The 24617-nt window shown below is 36.5% G+C and overlaps 1 protein-coding gene and 1 long non-coding RNA gene across 4 annotated transcripts in view; both read left to right on the top strand.

Moving 5' to 3' along the window:
* The first annotated feature begins 110 nt into the window (after positions 1 to 110).
* On the top strand, positions 111 to 7770 carry LOC141424789 (uncharacterized). Its single transcript, XR_012449700.1, has 2 exons — positions 111 to 370; positions 7535 to 7770. It is a non-coding gene; the product is annotated as an uncharacterized lncRNA (long non-coding RNA).
* Positions 7771 to 9815: 2045 nt separating this feature from the next.
* Positions 9816 to 24617, top strand: part of Minpp1 (multiple inositol-polyphosphate phosphatase 1) — a 32384-nt gene continuing 17582 nt past the window's right edge. Inside the window, exons 1-4 of one of the 3 annotated variants that reach the window (XM_020156716.2) lie at positions 10008 to 10848; positions 13448 to 13645; positions 17928 to 18025; positions 21814 to 21947. In XM_020156716.2, the coding sequence (XP_020012305.1) occupies positions 10227 to 10848; positions 13448 to 13645; positions 17928 to 18025; positions 21814 to 21947 (1052 nt within the window). In that variant the 5' untranslated portion in view covers positions 10008 to 10226. Of the gene's footprint in view, positions 10849 to 13447; positions 13646 to 17927; positions 18026 to 21813; positions 21948 to 24617 lie in introns of all 3 variants that reach the window. The other 2 variants (XR_012449699.1, XM_020156719.2) reach the window with 2 other exon arrangements.

Genomic DNA, 24617 nt, shown 5'->3' with positions numbered 1-24617 from the left:
AGCTGAGTAACTTATCACTTTATGCTCCCCGGCTAAGTCCTGTGACATATTTTGTTTAATCCTAAGTACTTCAGTATTGCTCATGTCAAGAACAGATACCTTATCACCAGGATTTGGTCTGAAGGCAGAAACTCCATTGCAGCCATCAGTCCACACATTAAGAATCAAGAAGACCTTTATTTATTTATTTATTTTTAAATACTAGCCATCCCTCATCCACATCTACTTCTCTCTTTTCCCAGGTCCTGGTAACTTCTAATCAACTTTATCTAGGAATTTGCCTAGTCTACGGATTTCATATAACTGATATCTTGTAGCACTTATTTCAGTTGGCACAATGTTTTCAAAGTTCATCTGTGTTGCAGCATGGGTCAGTACTTTATTCTTTTTATGGGTGAATATTATTTTATTGCATGAGTATAGCACATTTTGTTTATCCATTTATCTTCTGATGAACATTTGGAATGTTTTACCTTTTTTTTGGCTATTGTGAATAATGCTGTTATAAACAAAGGTGTTTGAGGAGCTATTTAAGCTGTTGTTTTCAATTCTTTGGATATATATATATATATATATATATATATATATATATATATATATGACAAGGAATAGAATTTCTGGGTAGTAAGATAGTTCTATGTTTAGTTTTTGGGGGAATTGACAAACTGTATTCTATAGTGACTGTACCATTTTTACATTCCCACCAAGATGTACAAGGACTTCCAATTTCTTCACATTCTCATCAACACTAGTTATTTTGGTTTTTTGATAATGGCCATCCTAGTAGGTATGAAGTGACATCTCCTTGTGGGTTTGGTTAACATCTTTTTATATGTTTATTGAACATCTATATATTGTTTTGAGAGAAATATCTAAATACATGTCTGTTTATTGCTTTTCCACTATCAATTGAGAGGATCATATGTTTTCCCCCTCATTTTATCAATGTGATATGTTATATTGATTTTCATGTGTTAAGCCACTCTTATAATTCTAGACTAAATTCCACTTGATCATGTTGTATAATTCTTTTATTGTATTGCTGACCTTGATTTCCTAGCATTCACATTCATAAGAAATATTGGTGTATAGTTTTCTTTTCAAAAGTCAGGCTTTGTAATCAGGGAAATGCCAACTTCCTGATGAAACAAGATGTGTTCTACCCTTTTTTGAAGTGTTTGAGAAGGATTCATGTTATTTCTTCTTTTACTGTTTGGTAGAGTTTGCTGGCCTTTTTGTTATTTCTGCAGGGAGGTTTTTGATTGCTGATTGAGTGTCCTTATAATGGGTCTGTGAAGATTTTCTCTTTCTTCTTGAATCAACTTTGGAGGCTTGTGAGTTGCTATGAATTTGTCCCTTTCATCTATGTTACCCAACTTGTTGGCATATAGCTGTTCATAATATTTTCTTAGAATCCTTTTTGCCTTTGTAAAGAAAGCAGTAATGTTGCTTCTTTCACATATTTTAGTATTTGAGTGTTCTTTACTTTTTTCTTAATCTGGCTAAAGGATTGTCATTGATCTTTTGAAAGACCAAGTTTTGGGTTCACTGTTTCTATTCGTTTTTCTAGTCTCTACTTCAATTTTTCCTGTTCTAACCTTTAGTTCCTCTCTTTTTGTGACTTCTAGTTCAATTGAGTATATTCAGGAATTAATTTTTCCACAAATGTCTAAATATGTGTGTCTATAGTCATCAAGCAAAGAGCCAAGTTAGATTTGCTGTTTAATATTTGTGAACACATTTCATATAACTTACATTAGAATATTACTATGTCCTTATGATAATATTACAAAAGACAAGAGATCATTAGGGATTATCACACTAGACTGAATGTTAAGGCTTTTTCCAAATTGTGGGACTAGAATGAGTCTGAAAGAGAACAATGGATCTCTTGGATGTTTATCAGAAAAACTGAAATCAAGTCTCTCATTTTTAGATCATCATGCCATCATTAGCCATATCTGACTGAAGAAAACAAGCATGAAGAGAACTCTTTGATATCTGTGAACATTAATCTCCCTGTGAGAGAAGGACATTACTGTAATGTGGGGTCCACAACTCTCTTCTAAGATATGGGCTGTGTATTCTTAAGACTACATTTTAAAAGATCTGCTCTGACCTTTGATTTTCATTTGTTCACTTGCTTAGTTTTCACATTTCACCTTGCCTACTTATGGGTCCTGTCCAGGCTCACCTCTATCACCTGACATCTCATCCTACTCACCTAACTCTTAATCTTCCCTATATCTGCCATGTTCCATAAGCCATGATCATGAGCAGCCTAAGGTCATAACTGAGGAGATCACAGATGGTACTTTTCTATTATTATTATTAGTGGTACTGGGGTTTGAACTCAGGGCTTCACACTTACAGAGCAGGTACTCTACCACTTGAGTCATTCCTCCAGCCCCTCAATGGAAACTCTACTGGGTGACTTCAACAAAATCAAGAAAAGCATGAAAGGACATCCTGCAGTGTCAGGTGTTTATTGCAGAGTTAATGAGTCAGTAGGTATTTACATCAGTAAGAAAGATTTTTCCAGAAAACAAGGAAACACTGGTTTAAAGTGTAAAGAGCTATACTAGCTTATAGGAAGCCCATAGTAGGTCAATGCCACCAGGTTTAATTCAGCTGGTCAGCAGCAGCAGTACTCAAGCTCTTTTTGCTTCCTGCTTTGCTTTGAAATTGGCTGCACCTTGGTTGCAGCAGATCTAGTCATCATATTTTGACACACTGATGGTCAGGGCAGGTGTCTCATTTTTTAGTGTATCTCTCTCTAATTTAAGAACAAAGTTGTTGTGTGTGTGTGTGTGTGTGTGTGTGTGTGTGTGTTCAAGATAGGGTCTTGTGAGTTGCTTGCCTGGTCAGGGAGTCATGCTTGCTAGGCAGGTACTGTACCACTTGAGCCACTCCACCAGCCCTGTTTTGTGTTGGGTTTTTTTGAGATGGGGTCTCAGGAACTATTTGCCTGGGGCTGGCTGTGAACTGTGATCCTCCTGATCTCTGCCTCCTGAGTAGCTAGGATTACAGGCGTGAGCCACTGGCGCCTGACCAAGAATAAAGTTTTTTAAGATTATATTGAAGTTTATGAGCATCTCTGTAGGTTTAAGCTCTTTCATCTTCCCAACCACTAATAACATCTATTAAAAATAAAATTTTGAGCTGGAGGGTCATGGTTCAAGTTGTAGAGCACTTGCCTAGCAAGCTCAAAGTCCTAAGTTAAAAACCCAGTACCATCAAAACAAAATGCCTATGTAAAATAATTTATTTTAATAAAGTTTGCCAGGTGCCGGTGGCTCACACCTGTCATCCTAGTTACTCAGGAGGCAGAGATCAGGAGGAATGCAGTTCAAATGCAGCCCAGGCAAATAGTTCTCAAGACCCCATCTCAAAAAACCCTCTACAAAAATAAGGTTGGTGGAGTGGCTCAAGATGAAAGCCCTGAGTTCAAGCCCTAGTACTGTAAAAAAGAAAGAAAGAAAGAAAAAAAACCAAAAAACCAAAACTACTGCATCTCCTTCAAAATATCTTCTAGACTATTTTCTATGCCAACTTAATATTCCTTCAACTCAATAGAATTTCCAATCCAAAAACCATATTACGTGTTGACTACCCATCACCTCATTATTTGTCTCTTCTTTTTAAGAACCAAAACAAGCAAACAAAAGTAAAAACAAGCTTTTCCAGAAACTCTCCAGGAGACTGCCCCTCATATTTTATTGACTAGAATTGAGTCACAGGCTCTTTCATAAGCCCAAATTGGTAAGAAAAATAGCGTCAAGAGTGGTTTAAACTAATTAGAATTTTCTTCTCAGGAAGGGGTAGGATGATTTTCCTGAGAGGTGAATACCTATGCATTAATTCCAAAGAAAAGAGGACAACAAATGGTGGTGGTTACCCAATACTGAGTGCCATAGTATTATGGGTAAAATTTATATTTTTAGCCCCACTTATAAGTGACATCTTTTGAAGCCATTTTTTTTTTCATTTGTCAGTAGTATGGTAGCTCTAAGGAAAAGAAACATAGGGTTGGCTCTACACTTGGTATTTGGTACAGCGAAATACTTGTTGGATGACTTTAGGTAAGGTATCTAAATTCTCTATCTCTATTTCTATTTCTACATCCACAACATCATGTAAATATTATTTTGCAACATCATGAGATAGCTGGGAAGAGAAAATGAGATAATTACACTGTATCCATGCAAAACAGTATTATTTCCATATTTTAGCTTCCCACACGAGCTGTTTCTATTTGCATTAATTCATTCAAATACACACCCATTCAACAAATAAAATCACACACACCCTTTCACCAAATAATTGTTGACAGTCTAATATGTGATATGGGATGAATATTTTTACCATGAACCTTGTACCTAAGGTATTAAATAATGAATTTTTAGCAGCACTTGCCTTATCTCTTAGAGAACAGAATCAGACAAGGCAATATAGAAAGTAAGCCAAGAAAGACGAGATGCATAAGTAAAGGATATTATTTGTGGAATCATAATGTTTACTTACGTTGGAGTATGAACTGTTTTTTTTTTTACTGAAGTGCTGTGAACAAGTATGTGAACACACAGGTGCCAACACTGCTTTTCTGGCTTTAGTACTGTTTGGGTTTTAATCCTTACCGATAGATAATAAAGATCCAAGAAAGATATTCATGTTACCAAAAAAACCCTGAAAGATTTGTTCATGCATTTGTTGTAGTGACTGGTAAACAGAAAATCCAGATTCTTATAATCTATGTGATGCATCAAGACAGAATATGTAGATATAGAGGTAGTGATAATAAAAGTTTATTAAAGGGGCTGGTGGAGTGGCTCAAGTGGTAGACTGCCTGCCTAGCAAGCCTGAGGCCCTGAGTTCAAACCCCAGCACCATCAAAAATAAATAAATAAAATTTATTAAAGGTTAGGGAAAGAAGTTACTAAAGGTGATGATGGGCAAGGTGGAAGCTGGGAACAGAGACAGAACTCTGTTTCAAGGTGGTTTTTTTTTTTTTTTTTGTGGTACAGGGTTTGAACTCAGGGTTTCATGCTTGCTAGGAGGCACCTCAACCACTTGAGCCACTGCACCAGCCTCAAGGTGTTTTTAAAAGATCACATTAACCCATGGTAGGGGAAAAACTTGAATAGTTTTTTGATCACCAATAATGGGTGAGTGGGGAGGGGTTTGGGTGGTCCCCAAGCTGGGGTAGGAACAATCTGTGTATATCTGCAATTGAAAAGGAAGGAGAGAGGGAGAGATGGAGGAGGAGAAAGAGAGAAAAAGAAAATGTTCACTCTGAAATACAATGTTAAGTCTGTATGTTTAAACATGCCAATCTTTTCTATGTCCTTCCCTGACTCACATTGACTACTATGGCAACAGAAATTGACATTAATGGATTAAATAAAAAATACTACATTCCTTCTGGAGAAATTAAAAAAAAAAAGAACTGTTGTCCTGGAAGTTCTCTATTTTTTGAAATGATAAGGAGACATTAATGATATTAAAGTCAGTTAACAAATTGTGCTAACGATTCAGTAGGCCAGGGCTGACAGAGCAGCTCAAGTGGTACAACACCTGAGTTCAAACTCTGGTACTGCCAAAAAAAAAAAAAAAAAAAAAAAATCCAGTGGTCCAAAGAGATTTTTCCTATTTTGGAAAACTAACATTTTAGAAAAAAATACGCTAAAACAATTGTAACCATCTATGACTACTCTAGAAAAATACAAAAGAGGTTTTTTTCAACCAAGATTTGGTAACTCATTACTTATCTTTGTGAAAGGATAACAATACATTTTGGGTTGAGGGAATTTGTGGAATAAATTATGTTGCCAGTCAACAATCCTAATTTGTGTGGGAAAATCACATTAGAACAGGACTAGAAAGTGTGTAGCTATAGTTTCTCTTTTATGAATGGAAGTAGCACAGCACATAAAGAGTATTAGTAACTTAAATATAATATAATATTACATTTGGTTTTTTAAATACTTCTGGATGAGTTAGAAGCAACTTTGATGAGAAGGAAGAATTACCAACATTAAAATCTGAGGATGTGTTGGGACACCAGAATGTAGCTTTGTGCAACACAAAATAACTACTTTGGCAGGGCGTAATGGAGAACGTAAACAGCAGGTCACTTCCACAGATGTGTGTGGCTCAGAGTTCTCTATATCAGCTCAAGAACAAGTCTGAGTAATTTTAGCTTTCCTAAACTAGGGAACAATCTAGTGTTTAGTTACTGGCAATGGTGTGGTTGCTTTTGAGTGACGGCATTTAGAGTTGGCAGACATGATGGGGCACGTTTAGGGCCACAGACTTAGAGACAGATCTTGTGACAGAAGCAGCTTTCACATTCAAGCAAGGCTGGAAGGACTGCTATTGAAGCATGGTCACTTCAGCCCCATCCACATCCATGGACTCCCATTCTGTTGGCTTCTTCTATTGCAATGAAAAGCTAGTAAGCTCCAAATCAACTACTGTCACATACATGTTGAGGAGGAATGATTCATCAGCAGGGCAGTAAGATGGTTGAGCTAAGACATTCTTGGCACAGGCACAAAGTTGTCTAATGTAGTTGTTAGATAATAGATATCTAGGAAAAAATTGACCATTTGTGAGTTTACTTGATTAAGGGAGGAGTGATAAGAAACTTTAAAGTTCAGCTCATAAAAGCAACTGATATTCACTCTAGGTAAGAGACCATATGAAGTTTTTATGTAAACTGTCTTATTTAACTCAATAACCCTATGGCATAGGCATTATCATCCCCATTTATAGGTGAAAAAAAAGGAAGCAAAAGAGTTTAATTTGCTTAAGAGCTCACAGTAATAAATGATGAAGCTGGAGTTTGAAAACCAGAAAGTCTAACTTCAGAAACTATGTGCATAAGCAATATTATGTGTTTACAAAGACAGACTTGACTTTTCTTTCCTTCATCATTTCTTCACCAGGAAGCCATCTTCTTTACTAGCCTTTTAAAAAATATAGTAAATGACTATAACAAAAAAACTATGTATGACCCCGGGCAATCTTAAGAATGACTAGTTTAGAAGTCCTATGAATAACATGGTTAAAAAAAAATGGCCTATTCTTTTTCTTTTTTGGTGGCACTGGGGTTTGAACTCAGGGCCTCACACTTGCTTGGCAGGTGCTTTCAGCTTGAGCTGCTCTGCCAGACCTGGCCTATTTCTTTGTATATAGTGGATTGATTGGAAAAGTTCTACTTCAGAAATACTAGAATAATATAAAACTACCAGGTTGAACTTTTTTCTTTCTATTCTGTCTCTCTCTCTCTCTTGGTGGGACTGGGGTTTGAACTCTTCTATTCTGAAATACAACAGCTAATGTTACCAAAAAATTACACAACCATTAACAATTCAAGTCTTGAATTTTCAGTTAGACACTCTCAGTTGACAATTAAACCTTTTGTTTTCCTCACTCCTCTTAGTTGCAAAACTTTTCCCACTGTTTTCTCTTTTAGTTGCAAATCCAAACCATGTCATTCTCAGACTTAACTCCCAGTTTCCTATCTTTTCAGATAATTTTGCCTCCAGTATCACTGAGGAGACTGTGGCCATCAGACTTGGATTTTATGAACTTCCTCTAACTACACCTATGAATGTACCCTCATGTTTACCCATCTTATTGTCTCACAGAAGATAAGTTCTCTTCTGACCCAAATCAAATTACCTAGCCGTGCTTTGGGTTTTATTCTCTCCCAGGTCTTCAAGGAACTTGAATCATTAAAGTTCCATTCTGTCTCGTGTCGTGGTAGATTTGCCAAGTATATTTCTGTGGTGTCCACAACTCTCAGGAGGGAAAGTGATTCATTCCTGATCTCTGTAAAGGGCAGCGGGCATGGATTCTACCATGTGAACTCCACATGATTGGGTCAGATGGATTCTCTCCTATGGGAGCCAATTTACACATGCAGCAGAGAATTAAGACGTGTCCTGAAACGAAAAGATAAGCAAGGGTTTCTCATCTTATTAGAACTTTTTATTTTTATTATTAATTTATGATCTTTGTAGCCTATCTTGCCTGTGAAAATCACCTACTTTTAAGTTCAGTGGAAGTAAGTGCATATTATATAATTGCTGGAGAGCTTAGCATTCTAGTGCAAGAACGGTAACACTGAACATTATTAATGATAAAAATACATCTTACAGCAGCCCGTTTCATGGGTTTTAAGTACACTATCTCTGATTCTCATGGTAATCTTAGAATGTAGGTTCTAATATTCTTAATTTTCAGATTAAAAAAAAAAACTAAGGCTCAGAGAGTTTAGGTAACTTATCAAGGTCATTCAGAGTGGAGTTTGGAGTCTGGATCCAAAGATTATGGATTCCTTGTCCTCTATATACTGTAGCTGCCTTTTTCCTAATAAAAACTAAGGCATATCCTAGTGGTGCACACCAGAAATCCCAGTACTCAGGAGGCTGAAGCAGGAGGATGGCAACTTCAAGGCCAGGTTAAGTTCTCTTTACATAGTGAGATCCTGTCTCAAAAAACCAAAACCAAAACCACAACAAAAAACACAAGGCATAGCTTACTTTTATCATTGTCCTCTTAGTATGACATCAAAAAGATTGGAGTTGGCTTACATAAGTATATAAAACAGCATAAAATTAACAGTTATTAGAGGGAAATAATATCAGACTTGGAGAAAAATTAGTGTATAAAAATGTATGTCATAGGTTCTGTGTGTGTAATTAGATCAGGGTCTCTAAATATTGCTTCATTGTGAAGCGTATGATGCCTTTGGGAAAACTTGGGATAGCTCCTGAGGATTCAAGAGGTTGGACTGGCAAGGTGATCATTATTAAATACTTACAGTAGGCAAAATACAGTGAGATGCACCTGGCATAAATATCTGCTGAATGAACTCAGGCATCTCAGCCTATAGTGTAAGGAGAGCAGGTCTGCTAAAAAGGGGGTAGATATTCACCATCAAATCTGAACAACACTCTATAAAAATATCACTAACCATAAATATTCAGACAGACATTCTACAAAGCAGCATTATCAAAAGATACACTTGCTCTAAAGATGATTTCTTGCACAGAATGCCTTAAAATTTCAGCATTCTAGTTGGAATTTATTGGTTTTATACCATTTTCTTCTTGGTTAGGACAGAGGTGTACAACTTTCTGAACCAGAGAGGTACTTAATCAAAAAGTTGAAGATGATAATTAGCTTACAAAGAGCAATGCAGTAGTGTCTTTGAAGGAAAAACCATAATTATAAAAAACTTGGATTGCCGTATGACTTAATACTGACTTTTGCATATATACTGACATTTAATACTGCCATTTGCGTGTATACTGGGGTCAGGTGAAGAAAATAAGGTATTATTTGGATTTATGATGGGGGGGTGGTCAAGATTCTGAATCTACAAAAAAACTCAGCTGCTATTAGTATGTAACAAGGGAGGAGAGCATGGATGTGGAGCAGGGGTTAAATAAGATGTTAGCTTTGCACAGATGACCTCATACTTAATCATACAGTAAATCTGCTGGGCCATGGCTCAGGACACCCAAAATATCAGGATTGATGTCTCTCCTAAACCTTCCATATTAAGAAGCACAGAATTTTAGGGGTGCTGTTGTTGCATTTGCTAGCCCAAGTCAAATAGCAAAGGTTCAGCCCTTAAATGTCTAGAGAAATAACCCCCTTTCTAAATTCTCTGCTTTGTTGTACCCTGCTTATTTTCAAATTCCAACAGGCGAAAACTCCGGAACCTCAGGAAGCAACAAGGCCCAGAGATCCGCACTCTCTGGTGGAGTTGAAGTGGGGCGGTTCAGAGACTGTATTTTGAGAAACAGTAGAACAGGGTCAGAACGGTGACACAGGAGTCATCTGCGAAGAGCTGTCCTGTCTTGGCAGCCTTGGAGGTTAAGGCTTGCTCTGGGCTTCATTCAACAGCCTAGAAAACCAAACACGCGGGGGAGTCTTTGAAGTCCGTCAGAGGCGCCAGCTAGGAGGAAACCAGCCCACGCTCGGGGCCAGTCGACGCCGCTCCACCTACGCCATGAGTCTCCCGGCTCTCTTCACGGCGTTAGCTCTCACAACAGCCACCCTCCACCAAGAGCCGCGGTGAGATAACGCTCGGTGAAGCCGGAGGGGCCCGCGCAGGAAGCACCTTCCGACAGCTCCCGCCTCCCGCTCACCGGAACCGGAAGTTGGGGGTCCGCGGCTGGCGCCTCGCCCTCTGCGGACCGCGGGGCACCATGCTTTGCGGTCCCCCGGGCCTGCTCAGGGCCTCCGTAGCGCCCGCCGCGGCCCTGGCGGCGGCGCTGCTCTCGTCGGTCGCGCGCTGCGCTCTCCTAGAGCCCAGCGACCCGGTGGCCTCGGCGCTCAGCCCCTACTTCGGCACCAAGACTCGCTACGAAGATGTCAACCCCGGGCTACTGTTGGATCCCGAGGCACCGCGGCGGGACCCCCAGCTGCTGGACGGCGCCTGCACCCCGGTTCAGCTGGTCGCCCTCATTCGCCACGGCACCCGCTACCCGACGGCCAAGCAGATCCGCAAGCTGAGGCAGCTGCACGGGCTGCTGCAGGCCCGCGCGCCCGGGCATGGCGGCGACAGCGACCTGGGCGCCGTGCTGGCCGACTGGCCGCTGTGGTACGCGGACTGGATGGACGGGCAGCTGGTGGAGAAGGGACGGCAGGACATGCGACAGCTGGCGCTCCGTCTGGCCTCGCTCTTCCCCGCCCTCTTCAGCCGGGAGAACTGTGGCCGCCTGCAGCTGGTCACCAGCTCTAAGCACCGCTGCGTGGACAGCGGTGCCGCCTTCCTGCAGGGGCTGTGGCAGCACTACCACCCGGGATTGTCGCCGCCTGACGTCGCAGGTGACCGCCCGTCGCCTGCATAAGCAGGGTCCAGAGCCCCCGGGCCTCCCCAAACTCAGCTTCTCCCCTTCCCTCTGCTCCCAAGCCTCCATCCTTCCGGCTGGACCTCTCTGGGGCCAGGTCCTTGTGGGCGTGGCTGTCCGTCTCCTCTTGGTAAACATGTCCATCCGTTCATTCAGCGGGTGTGCGTTTGGCACCTTCTGTGCGCTGCACGCTGTATTAGACGCTGGGATCCAGCAGGAGAGGAGGCAGACCAGATCTCCAGAAATTCTTGCTCTCCCATTCCCAAATTGAAGTGCTCTATGAGCACTATTCCTTCTTCCCGCCTTTGGCAGCCAGATTTTTTGATTTTATTATTTTTTTAAAAACAGTGGCGCACATCTGTAAAAAGTAAAATCTAGAACTTTCTTCCTCCTTGGGCATTGGTCATACTAGCAGTTTTTGTTTTTTTTTTTAAATCTGATTCTCTTCTCAGGTGTGGGTTCCAGACCTACACCCTTTATGTCCTGCTTTTTCCTTGTTTGGTTCTTGAGTTTACTACTATAGAGTTCCTCCCCCTCACTGTACATGATCACTCACAACACCATATCAGTTTATCCTATTAGTTATACCTTCTCAAAATTTGAGAGCTCTCCTGGTGGGAGCCTTTTATTTCACAGGTGAAGAAACTTAACTCCAAACTATGCCTCCTTGACTGTCCTTACCTAGTTTTAGAACCAGTTCTCTGCTTTTTCCACCCGAAATGTTTTAATGTCACAGATGATGATAGCAAGCATAGTGCCTATGACATGCCAGGAATACCTCTTTTGTTTTATTAAATCCTTACAACTCCTCTCTGAAGTTAATAGTGTTCCCTTTTGTCTCACTGATGAGAAAATGAAACAGAAATACCAAATAATTTGCTCATTTCCATACAGCTAGCTGTGGACCCAGGAAATCTGATTTAGAGTTTGTTCTTTTAACTGTTATTCTCTACAGCTTCCATTTGTCCTGTAACACACCCGCTGAGAAAAATAACGTAACTTTTTTGCCAGGAGATGTGTCAGTAGTTGCTTAGAAGTAGACTGGTTTGTCACTTCTCTATTGACTGTGTGTCATACTATTGCTTTGTGGATAACTCAGTTGGCTGATGTACCTGCACTGACTTGTTGAGTTGCACTTTTTACTTATAGCTAGACTTTTTTGGGGGGGGGCAAAAATTCCCATAAATCCCCTAAATTAACTGAATGTAAAAAGCAGAACATATTTTAATATAGCACACCATATACTGTGTAGTATATACTGGACCTACTGGAATGAATGAATTATGGTCCTCAGCATGCATTGTGATAATTGCCATTTGTCTCAGAGTGCAAAGTCGGGGATTAGAATACTTCAGGATAACCCACTCATCATTTACAGTCTCAGAGATTATACCCTTTGCCTAGTACTTCATTATCATCTACAGACAATTGTTTTGCCTATTATGTACATCTGGGCTTTTGAGAAAGACCACTGAATTAGATTTTATGTTTTTATGGAAACGGAACAATGCCTTTGTTTCTGTTTAAAGAGCAGCAGTAATTAAATAACAAGTATGAGATATCCAGATCCACATGAGAAATCATACTTTGAGGCCACACAGAAAGATTTCACAGTTCTATTTTCCTAGTCATGACATTTTTGTAAAATAAGAACTATAATCCAATTGTCAAAGTAGATGGAATTACATATTTTCAGGGAACTTCCTTATACATGTATGTGTATTTCTGCACATACATCCAAAGTGAAATGGTATAACTATTCAGTTTTTTCATATTTCATATGCAGAAATGATACTTAGTGTTCTTTTCGTGGTGGAATTACTGGAGAAATGATGATCGAGATATGTTTTGAAAATGACTTTAACTCCCCCCACCAACAGCTGAAACATGATTGTGACTGGTTTCTAACACATATTTGTTTCCAAGTTGGGGAAATAAAGTAACTTATTAAATTCTAAGTGGAAAGTCATTCTGGACCTTCAGATAGAAGATAACCAAATTAGAAGCACCTAGCTCAATGAAGCACAGTAGGCCTGAAACAATGTATTTTGTGTTGCTGTCAGTCCTCCTTGTCCAAAGCAGAATCTTTTGTAAAAGAATAGGGTTCAGAAGTCTAATTGAGAAAACAGAATGCTCTTCTTAGACTTTGTCTGTTGGTTCTTACCTTGTATGTAGAGACTTTGCTAATTTTTAGTTTGCTTTTTAGTTTTTTGTGCCTGGCAGAAGCTACTTATATAAAAGTTTGGCACCTTGCTAGTTTTGTGTCTTTTCTGACTTTCATCTACTTTTTGTTTTCTGTTAGAAAATATTCACTTCAGTTACCTTTATTTCATTTTGTAGCTTTGCATTAACACATTTTATTTTCATGATCTCTGTTTTTTTAATCTTTTCTAGTGTATCATGTATTACAATCAATAGAAATGGGGAATAATTTTACCGTTTGCCTTACTTGGTCATTACGTCCTTATTTCAGACACACATATTAATAGGTTGCTAGTGTTCCTTTTTACACTTAAAATATAATTTTTAGTAATTTGAGATTAAATGATTTACATATGTATAATTTTTCCTTTCAGATATGGAGTGTGGACCTCCAAGAATCAATGATAAACTAATGAGGTTCTTTGATCATTGTGAGAAATTTTTAACTGAAGTGGAAAGGAATGTTACAGCTCTTCATCATGTAGAGGCCTTCAAAGCTGGACCAGAAATGCAGAACATTTTAAAAAAAGTTGCAGCTACTTTACAAGTGCCAGTAAATGATTTAAATGCAGGTAATATATCTATTACCTTTCATTTGAATTTTGGTTTAAATAATTTTGAACTGTGAAATGGAAAAAACAAACATAATTATTCCTTTTAAAGGCTCACAGTTGAGTTTACATGAAGAAAATATGTTCTGAGTCAAGAAAATTATATACCTTATTTTTTGGTTCATACTCTTTGAGTCTTATCTAAATTAATATATAAGATTCTTGGAATGCTCTGGAATATTTTTGAGGGTGGAGATATATAAAGCTTCAACCGTAAGCACTATTTGTAAAACAAAGATTACCTTTACTGAATTATCTCTTTATTAAGTGATGCAAGTAGAAAATCCTGTAAATTCTTTAACTTTTGAAAACATTTGGAAGTATACGTTAATGTGTTAGAATGATGGGTTTTAGAAGGTAAGAAGCAAAATGGTATGTTTTCTGCAGCTTTTATTTGAAGAGATGCTGAGAAGATGGGTAGTCAGATGCCTGTCTTAAGGTATTGCAGTGGATGGACTGATTGAAATTTATCATCCAAGCTGGGATACTTAATAATTATGTAGGGAATGCAAATGCAAAACAGGGCATTATGGTCACATGGTAATAAAGATTGTAGATTTCAATATATTTGTGAATCAGTTTCCAAAAAATTGAAAGTAGGAGATGTTTGAGAAAAAAGTAGATAAGAAACTGCCGATTATGGAGGCAGGATGTTTTTTAAGAATTTAACAACAACAAAACATCCAGATTAGTATTTAAAATTGAATTTTTGTCTTTCCCCAGATAGGCTGTACTGTGGGGGTCTCCTGTAGAGTTTTAAAATAATTGTATTATATAATGGCAGTAATTAGAATAACCATTATATAAATATTTTATACTATATTATTTAAGTATATCAGTATTTAGCCTTTATTCTGTTATTTGTATTGCAAAATAATTCAAACATGTTGATAAAAATAAAAGCTAACATAATGAACACTATATACTTAAAACTTACATTTTTCAGATTTTAGCATTATGCTTCATTTGGTTGCCCAAAATAAACATTGGTCCCTCTCCTGATTCCCATTCTTTTCCTTTTTTCTCCAGAGGCAACCATTGTCATGAATTGAGTGTTTAAGTCATTCCATGCCAGTTTTTATGTGTTTTTAAATACAGAAGTGGGATATTGTTTTTGGATTTTTAAGCTTTTAAGAATGGATCAATATATATGAAGTCTGAAATCTGATTTATATCCAACTTTATGGTTTTTAGGTAATGTTTATCATTCTAGTTATGCATTTTATTTATTTATTAATCATTATTTTCTGCAGTCTGGGGATTGCACCCAGGGTCTTGTATATGTTAGGCAAGAGTTCTACCTTGAGCTGCACATTTAGCCTAGTCCTTCATTTTAAGTTTACATAAAGACTTCCACTATATAGGTGTACCCATATTTAGCTATTATGTTAATGAACAGAATGTCTTTATATGTACATTTAACTTACAGGTATAGCTTTAACATAGAGAAAAAAACCATGTGATCTTGTCTTACTTCACTTAACATGATGTTCTCCATTTCCATCCATTTACCTGCAGACAACATAATTTCTTTCTTCTTAATGGCTGAATAAAACTGTTTATTTTTACATAGGAGGTGATTCTGTCTGTGTTTTCCATAATGTATTTTTACTTACACATCCCATCTGTACACATAGATCTGTCCCATTTCTTTATAAATTGTTATTTCACAGGATACATGATTTGATTTCTGGGTTAATGCTACTGAAAACTTAACCCATCCTCAAATTTTATTGCTATAAGAAGTTGGAGCAATTATATTCCAAAATGTTTTTCTTGAAAATTTTCTTAGTTATTACATGTCAGATGATACTACAGTGAACATTCTTGTGTGTTTTTCACACTTGAGAGTTTAGTTTATAAGATAACAAATAGGTGAAATTGAAGGGCCTACGAGCATGAATATTTTACATCTCAGCGTGTATTTCCAAACTGTTCTCTGAAGGTGTAGTAAAAATTTGTATCAACAGTATATGAGAATGCTTCCCTAACTCACCCAACATCAGTTGTTATTAATCATTTTAATTTAGGCAGTTTGATTAATGAGAAATAATATGTACCTTTAATTTACATTTTTTGATTTCTGAAATTGAACATTTTTTTCATGTTTTTGTACCTATATGTGTCTTTTATTGGACAAACATTTGAAGCAAATATAACAAAATACTAAGGTTTTTTTTTACATGTTTATTATTAACATTTGCATTTCTTGGGAGAATTACCCCTTTAGAACCTTGTCTCTCTCTTTTCCTTTTTTTCCAATGGTGCTGGACTGGGATCAAACATAGGGTTTCTCACATGGCAGGCAAACATTCTACCATTGAGCAATACCTTCAGTCTCATTGTCCATTTTCTATTAGGGAGTTTTACCTTTTTCTTGTTGGTCATAAGTACCCTTTATGTACTATAGATGTGTTAACCATATCTTTTAATTCTGCCTGACAGAGGATTAGTCTTTTGCTTACTATATATTGTTAATATTTTCTCTTAATTTATTACTTATCTTTTAGTTTTGCTTATGGTGTCTTTGACAGTATGTAAGTTTACATCCTTTGGATAGCCATATCTGTGTTCATTTTGGCTTTTGAGTATTGTATTTTGTCTAGGACTCTTCTTTTACCACAAGATTATTATATTTTCATATTGTTTTTTAAAATGATTAAATCTCTAATCCATATGAAGTCTTTTTGACATTCCAAAAGATTGACCAAGAAGTCAGAAGAGTCATAATAGATGAGTCAGCTATAAATCATCAAATAACATAATTTGTCTAAGTTCCTTATTTTGTAGGTTGACAAATAGAGAGACCCAGAGAGCCTAGAGTGTCTTCCCAGGATACCCAGTGGCAGAGTTAGATCTCATGGCCTCAGCCTTCTTTTCATGTTTTTTCTCTTTATACCTCAAAGATGACATTGGTGAATTTTTTTTTTAGTCACTTCCTTTCTAGTTAAAATATACCATTTGGCTGACTTTCATAGTTTGAGACTAGAACTTTCAGTCTAAATGAGTCAGATTCTTTTATCAACCATAAAAAATATTTGCAAAAATGGCTTTTCTGTGTATACTGCCTCAGGGGAATTCTATAAACTCAGAACTAGTTGCAGAAAGGTGTAATATCAATTAATTTTTGGTCCCATTTTCCAATGGGAAAGAAGAAAGTAAAATGAAAGTAAGTGGAGGCAAGTCCTGCAGTCAACTTCTCTCTTTCTGGCATTAGGTGTCACTTCTTGATTGAGAGCATAAATGTTTTCATTACCTTTTGTAACCTAAGCACTCATTCCTTTATCCCTTTCTTTAACCCATATGTGTCTAAAAGTAACATAATCAGTAAATTAGCAATGTAAAAATTCCAGCTAAGTTATTCTGAAATCTGTTTCTGAAATTGCTTGGGCATATGAGTTTGAAAAATGGCTGCTATTACCAGCCTTTCACTCCCTCTTTAGTGTGCAATTTTCCCTTCCTTGTTCTCTATCTGGACTCTGTTTCACCTTTTTCCTGCCCCTTCACTTACTGTGCTCTTTCTTCCCTCTGTGTCTTCTAGAGTCTTCTCTCTCCTTTTATGCCCTTCTCTTTTTATAGTTATTTTATTGGTATAGTTATATATTTATAGTTATTACTATAGTTATATTATTATAGTTATAATATGAACTGTTGTATAGTTTTAAAAACTGTTCAATAAATGTACTTTGTTCCCAGTTTTCAAGTTTGGGACTAAGACCTTTATAACTTTAGCATCCCTTTTTCAGTCCTCTAAAAGTAACAAAATCAAGTTCTACTTCACAGAGTAAGTCCTTGGTTTAACCTTTTTCGTTTGGTTTTCCAGGTAAATATGCTCTTAGCAAATAACTAGTTTTGGTTTTGCTGTTATCGTTGTTATTTTGAGACAGATTCTCACTGTGTAGGCTCACTGTCTAGATCCTCTTGGCTCTGTCTCCTGAGTGCTGGGAATAAGGCACATATCACCATGCCTGCCTCAAATAACTACTTTTAAAAGCTGAAAAAAAAAAAAAAACCATTTGCAGCAAGTTTCTTAGTTTCATGGGGCTGACATTTATACCTCCTGGGGTTTTTTTACTGATATTGTGGTTCTGCCTAGTCACATTGTGCAGAAAAAGCCTTAATTCTTTCACAGGGAAAACAATCCAGCTATTTACTGTGCTGCAAATAGCGTTCATATAGACATTTAGCTTTGAAGAATTTCAGAAGCTAATAACCCACAAAATTTGCCTGTTTTTTCCCCCAGATTTAATTCAGGTGGCATTTTTCACCTGTTCATTTGACCTGGCAATTAGAGGTGTTAAATCTCCTTGGTGTGATATTTTTGACATAGATGATGCAAAGGTAAGTATTTTGTAGTTTCTTTCACCTTTTTTTTTTGTTGTTAAAGTAGCTTTCCTGAAAATGAGCAGAGCTAAGAAACTATCTTGTAACTAAGTTCTAATTTCCTTAAATAGAGATTAATGTTCAAATAGGTCCTTGTAAATAGTTTGGGTTTATAGAAATCTGGAAAATATATTTTTTTCTTGGTGATTTGATTTCTAGGTGTCCCCTTCCCCCACTACCCCATTTAAAAACCCATTTAACCCATCATCAAATTTTACTGCTGGAAGGGTTTGTCAAGGCAGTATAAGATAGACTATTCTTTTTATAGGAATATAAAATGTGATTCTCCCAATGTCCACCTCCTTAGTCGTTAGGAATTACATGTATGAGTCATTGTCCTCTACCTAAATTGGGACACTTTTTAAAAGGAAAAAAACTACTCCAGAGGCAGAAATCAAGAAGATTGGGGTTTGAGGCTAGCCCAGGGAAAAAAGTTCATGAGACCCTGTTTCAATCAGTGGCTGGGCATGGTGGCATGCACCTGTCACCCCAACTAAGCAGGGAAGCAAAAGTAGGAGGATCACAGCCCAGGCATTAAGTGAGACCCTATCTCAAAAATAACCAATGCAAAAAGGGCTGGCAGAGTGGTTCAAATGATACAATGCCTGCCCAGTGAGCATGAGGCCCTGAGTTCAACACTAAGTACTGCCAAAAAAAAAGTGACAAAGGCACGATTAATAATTATGTCAGTATAGTTATAAACTGAGAACTTACAGTCACCATTCACATGTCAAAATACTTCCTTTTTTTCTTCTATTCTGATTGCTTCCTGCAGTGGGGACTGTGAGTGAAGTGATTTTCAGTATTGTGCAGATGACAGGTGTTGGCAAAAGAGAAATTTACTTTTTGACACAACTTATTTGCCCAGGTTACTCTAGTTGTTAGAATATTAGAGATACAATAATATCTATAATATTGCAGGTTGAGAATGTAGTCCTATATAATATATATTACTTTCTTATTGCTTATATAACAAATTACCACAAACTTAGTATCTTAAAACAATGTCAGTTTGTTATCTTATAGTTCTGATGTCAAAAATACAAAGTGGGTTTTATAGGGTTCATTAAGGTATAGACAAAGCTGTGTTCTTTCTGGAGGATAATCTGTATCCTGCCTTTTCCAGTCCTCGGAGGCTTCTGTGTTCCCTGTGTCACTCCAGCCTCTACTTCCATAGTCACATCTTCTAACTGTTACTGTCCCTTCTGCCTACCTCTTAAAAGGATGCTTTGGCTCATGCAGATTGTCCAGGATAAGCTCTCCATCCCAGATCATATCTGCAGAGTCCTGTTACCATGTAAAGTAACATATTCATAGAATGTCCAGAGATTGGATATAGACAGTATTGGTGGGGGGGAGACATTTATTCTGTCTGCCACATATTTATAATCTTTTTTTTTGCCCATCAGGACACTTTACTCTTAAATACTTTGCCACTCATCTAAACAAGAACATTCTCCTACATAACCATAAGATACTATAGTTTGTATATGTATGTAATGTAATTATCTGATATAGTTAATTTTCACCTATTTTTTTTTTAAATTCAGGATCTGATCATGGATCACTGATTGCATTTTGTTGTTATCTCTGTTTAGTCTCCAGCCTTCTTTGCCTTTTATACATTGGCATTTTGAAAGAGTCTAGGCCAGTTTTTTCTGCAGAATGTTTTGGTTATTCCTGATTTTTTACTTATGATTAGATTCAGGTCAAATAGCTTTTGCAAGAATTCTACATATGTGATATATTCTCAGTGCATCACATCAGAAGGAATTGTCAGTTTGTCACATCATTGATGTTGATATGTTTGACTGTTTGATTAAAGTGTTATCTGCCAGATATCTCTATTCTGGATGTACATTTTCCCTCTGTAAATAAAGAATTAATTTGAATGACCATGACTTGAAAATTTGAAATGCACGTTTATTAAATCAGCTGAATAAAAGATTTTTTTTCATATATGAAAAGTAATGTTTTCATTTAAAATTTTCAGGTTGCCTTTTGATTTTTGTATTTCCTGTGATTATTTCCTTTTTCAATGATTTGATATAAAATAAGTGATCCCTGCTTAGGATTACATACTGAAGCATTGACAGATGAAATAAAATGATGTCTGGGATTTATCTAAAAATAATTCAGTGATGGTAGTAGGAGTATAGCTGAAAGAGATTGGCCAAATGTTGATAGTTGTTCAAGTTGGATTGATGGGCATATATGGGTTCATTGTACTACTATTTTATATTTTTCATGTTTGAAATTCTCCATTAAAATGATTAAAAATGATGATCCAGGCCAATTCACCACCCACAGTTGCAAGATTTTACTAAAGAAAGCATTTTTTTTAAAAGAAATGGGCCCAGTGCTGTGGCTTACATATGTAATCCCAGCTACTTGGGAGGTGGAGGTGGGAGAAAGCAATGAAATCAGCTTATATAAGCCATTGTAAGATAGTGAAATAGCTGTAATAGAAGTATATGTAAGGTATAGAGGCACACAAAAGGAATTTGGTTTAATGGCAGACAAGTGTTTACTAAAGAAATGACACATGAACTCTGGGTACTTGTGTAGATAGCTCTTTTTACAACTTTGTATTTATCTTCTATAATAAATGTATCTAGGTTTTCTATTTCAGTTTTGGTATTTAATATTTATGTCATCTGGATTTGCAGAGCTTGGTGAATTTTCTGTTATGATTAAAAAGAAGTCCCTCATTTTCTGTTTGACCTTTGATTACAGTTATTTTGTACACTTAGATTTTTTTCTGAGTCAGTTTGGTAGCTTATGCTTTGCAAAAAAATTTTATTCCATTATAGTTTTATGTGTGGGATGTGTGTGTGTTGTGGGACTGGGGTTTTAACTCTGGGTTTTACACTTGCAAAGCAAGCACTTTTCTCTGTGAGCCATACCTCTAGTCCATTTTACTCTGGTTATTTTAGAATTGGGGTCTCTGCAGTTTGCCTGGTCTGGCCTTGAACCTTGATCTCAGCAGCCCAAATAGCTAGGATTATAGGCATAAACCACTGGGCCAGGCTACTTTCAAGTTTTTTTTTTTTTTTTTTTTTTGTATAAAGTGTTAGTAGTGTGCACAAGAGTACTTTTAAATCTCTACCTCCTTTTTTCATTTTTAATATCTTATTTATTTCTGAGTAGATTCGGTGGATGTTTATCTAATTCCTTTTATTTTAAATTCTTTTTACTTTTTGTTTACTTTCTATCTTTCACTAATGTCTAGTTGATTAATTGTTTTTTAATGTTTTGTTTTTGGTATATGGCACTAGCCTAACCCTGATCTCAAACTTACTTGCACTTAGTTTTTAATAGAAACTCTTACTGTCTTAAGATTCATAAAAATTCTTTATCTACTGTTAATGAACATTCTTTTATGTATTCTTTTTTTGCTGTGTCTTTGTTGTTATCTTAATATAATTTTAGAAGAAGAGGTGAGCACATGTCCTTAACCCACTCTCCTGAACTGTCATGGATGCTGGGCTATTGGCTGTGTGAACACTTAACTAGTTTGCTTGTGCCTGGGAGTGCTCTCAAATGCAGCAGAGATTGCTGTGTGTCATGGACCTTCAGGGCCAATTATTAAATGCGTGAAAGGGCAAATAAAAGTGCTGTGACTGCTAAGGTTCTATATTTTTTGGAATGGTAATTAATATAACTTTTTCTGAAAGTGATTAAATCAGGAAATCTGTTACATTTATGGAAATATATTAGAAGTGACTTGAAATTTTTATTTCTAGGTATTAGAATATTTAAATGATCTGAAACAATACTGGAAAAGAGGTTATGGATATGCCATTAATAGTCGATCCAGCTGCTCCCTGTTTCAGGATATCTTTCAGCACTTGGACAAAGCAGTTGAACAGAAGCAAAGGTAAAAACTTTTTCAGAAATCTGAAGTACATTCTGAGTTTGCTATTAAGCTTTTGAAAAATATTAAATGATGGGTGATTTAAAAATGTGTTTTTAAAACAATGTAATATGGTAATTGATAGTATTCAAACACTATGTCATTGTTGCTTGCAGTCATACTGTTTGTTGTCTTGAGACTTGCTTTTTCCCTTTTAACATTGTGTTCATAATATTCATTGTGTGATTGCATATAGCTGTAGTTGATTACCACTATGATATAATGTTTAATAATATGAATATACTGTATACCATCTACTCCTGTGAATGGGCATTTAGTAACTTCCATTTTTTATAATATAATTATGAACCTTTGTACATGGCTCCTGGTTTCAGTATGGAAAATTTTTTCATTTTAAAGGAGAATTTCTCCTCAAAAAGTCTTTGTTAACTGTCATATTTTTCAAATTTTTTAAAAAAACATTTTTATGTGCCTGGGGAGTATAGCTTAGTGGTAGAGTGTGTGCTTAATATGCACGAGGTCCTGGTTTCATTCCCCAGCACCAAAAAAAAAGAAAGGGACTGGTGGAGTGGCTCAAGTGGTAGAGCACCTGCCTAACAAGTGTGAGGCCCCGAGTTCAAATCCCATTGAGGATAGAACCTCAATCCTGGTTTTTTTATGCCTACATGAAGGCTTTTAAAATTGTGTCAGGAAGATCTTAAGATAACTTCTGTAAGATATGCTTTATAATTCAATTCTAGATTTGAAGCCTGTATAAAAAATTTGTCACTGATGTCTTAGAATACATGAGGTTTTTTGTACACTGAAACCTATAAGACATTACAGAGAGAAATTCCAGATGATCCCAACAAATGAGAGAGGTAGCATTTTCATGGATTGGAAGACCCAAACTGATAGTGGGTAGATTGAGAGTAATTCCTATCAAAATCTCAGTTACTTTCTTTGTAGAAATTGAATGGCTATTTCCGGAATTAAAATGGGAATTTAAGGGACCTATAAAGGCTAAAACAGTTTTTAAAAGGAACAAAGGAACTAGTAATAATTTGACTTTTCAACTTACTGTAAAGCTATGGTCATATTCAGATCAATAGGATAGAATAAAGTCATATAATCAATTCATATATAGTAGGCCATCTATACCTGTGGATTCTTCATCTGTGGATTCAACTAACTGGTTCTAAAATTTTAAAAAATGCATTTGTACTGAAAATGCATAGAATTTTTTCCTTACCACTAATTCTCTAGCTAATGTAGTATAATAGCTATTTATATAGCATACTGTACCACTTTATATAAACATCTCTGATGAATATAAACATCCTTGAATTACGGTGTCTGGAGGATCCTGGAACCAATGCCCCATGAATACTGAAGGACCACTCTTTATGGAAAATCGATTTTCAACAAAAGATGCCAAGGCAACACAATGGGAAAAAGGTGCTAAAACAATTGGATATCCATGTTTTAAAAGAAAGATACCTGGATCTTTCACCTAGTATGTGGGAATGGGCCATAGATTTAAATATACAATGTAAAACCATAAAACTTACGCAAGACAGTATAGGAGCTATGACCTGGGGGTAAGTATGCATGACCTTGGATTATGTAACAGTTTCTTAAATACAGCACCAAAGTATGATTGATAAAATGGCCTTCACCCAAATTTAAAACCTTTTGCTTCAAAAGATACTATTTGCAAAATGAAAAGAGAAGCCATAGACTTGAAGAAAATATTTGCAAAATATGTATGTATACAAATAAGAATTTGAATTCAGAATATACAGAATTATTGCTCACTGATAAGAACACAAATAACTCAGTGTTAAAAAGCACAAAAGGGGGCAGAGGGTATAGCTCAGTGGCAGAGTATGTGCTTAACATGTACAAATAAGTCCCTGGGTTCAATTCCCAACCACACACAAAAAGAAATGCAAAAGACGTGGACAGATTTCATTAAAGAAGATGCATGATTGCCAAATTAGCACATGAAAAGATGTTTACCTCCATTAGATATTTAATCCACAGTGAAATACCACTAATAAACCCCCTAAGTTGACTAAAATAAAAAAAAAGGTTGTTCTTTTTTATGCCTGAGGAAACCCCAGGCATTGCTGCTGTTATGAATGTAAAATTGTATAGTCTCTTTAGGAAAGGTTGGCAGTTTCTAACAAAAATTAAACATCTGTATGGCTTAGAAAATCCACTCCTAAGTATCTACACAGTAGTGATGAATGCATGTGTCTATATAGACTTTTATATAAAGTTTTATAGTATTATTATTCATGACTAAAAAAATGTCCATCACCTGAGAAGTAGACAAACACAACATCCATATGATGGAATGCTACTTAGTAAAAGAATGAACTGCTAATAGATTGAACCAAATGGATGGCTTCAGAACATTATGCTAACTAAAAGAATCCAGATGCATAAGACAACTTACTGAATAATTCTGCTTATTTTTGAAATTTCTGAAAAAAGGCAAAACTTAAGATATAAAAGCAGATCAGTGGTTGTCTGTGTCTGACTTTAAAGAAACTGCAGGATGGTTTACAGTGATTGGATACCTCTATGCTAAGAGATTGAATAGGATTTTAAAAGTATTTATTTAGCTGAATAAAGATTAAATCTTCTTCAAATAATAAAGTGAAGAAAGTATACTTGGAGAGTTCT

This window comes from Castor canadensis, chromosome 7 (genome assembly GCF_047511655.1).
Source record: "Castor canadensis chromosome 7, mCasCan1.hap1v2, whole genome shotgun sequence".
Taxonomy (NCBI): domain Eukaryota; kingdom Metazoa; phylum Chordata; class Mammalia; order Rodentia; family Castoridae; genus Castor; species Castor canadensis.
Note: the sequence above shows the minus strand (reverse complement) of the source record. Positions and strands in the feature narration are given on the sequence as shown.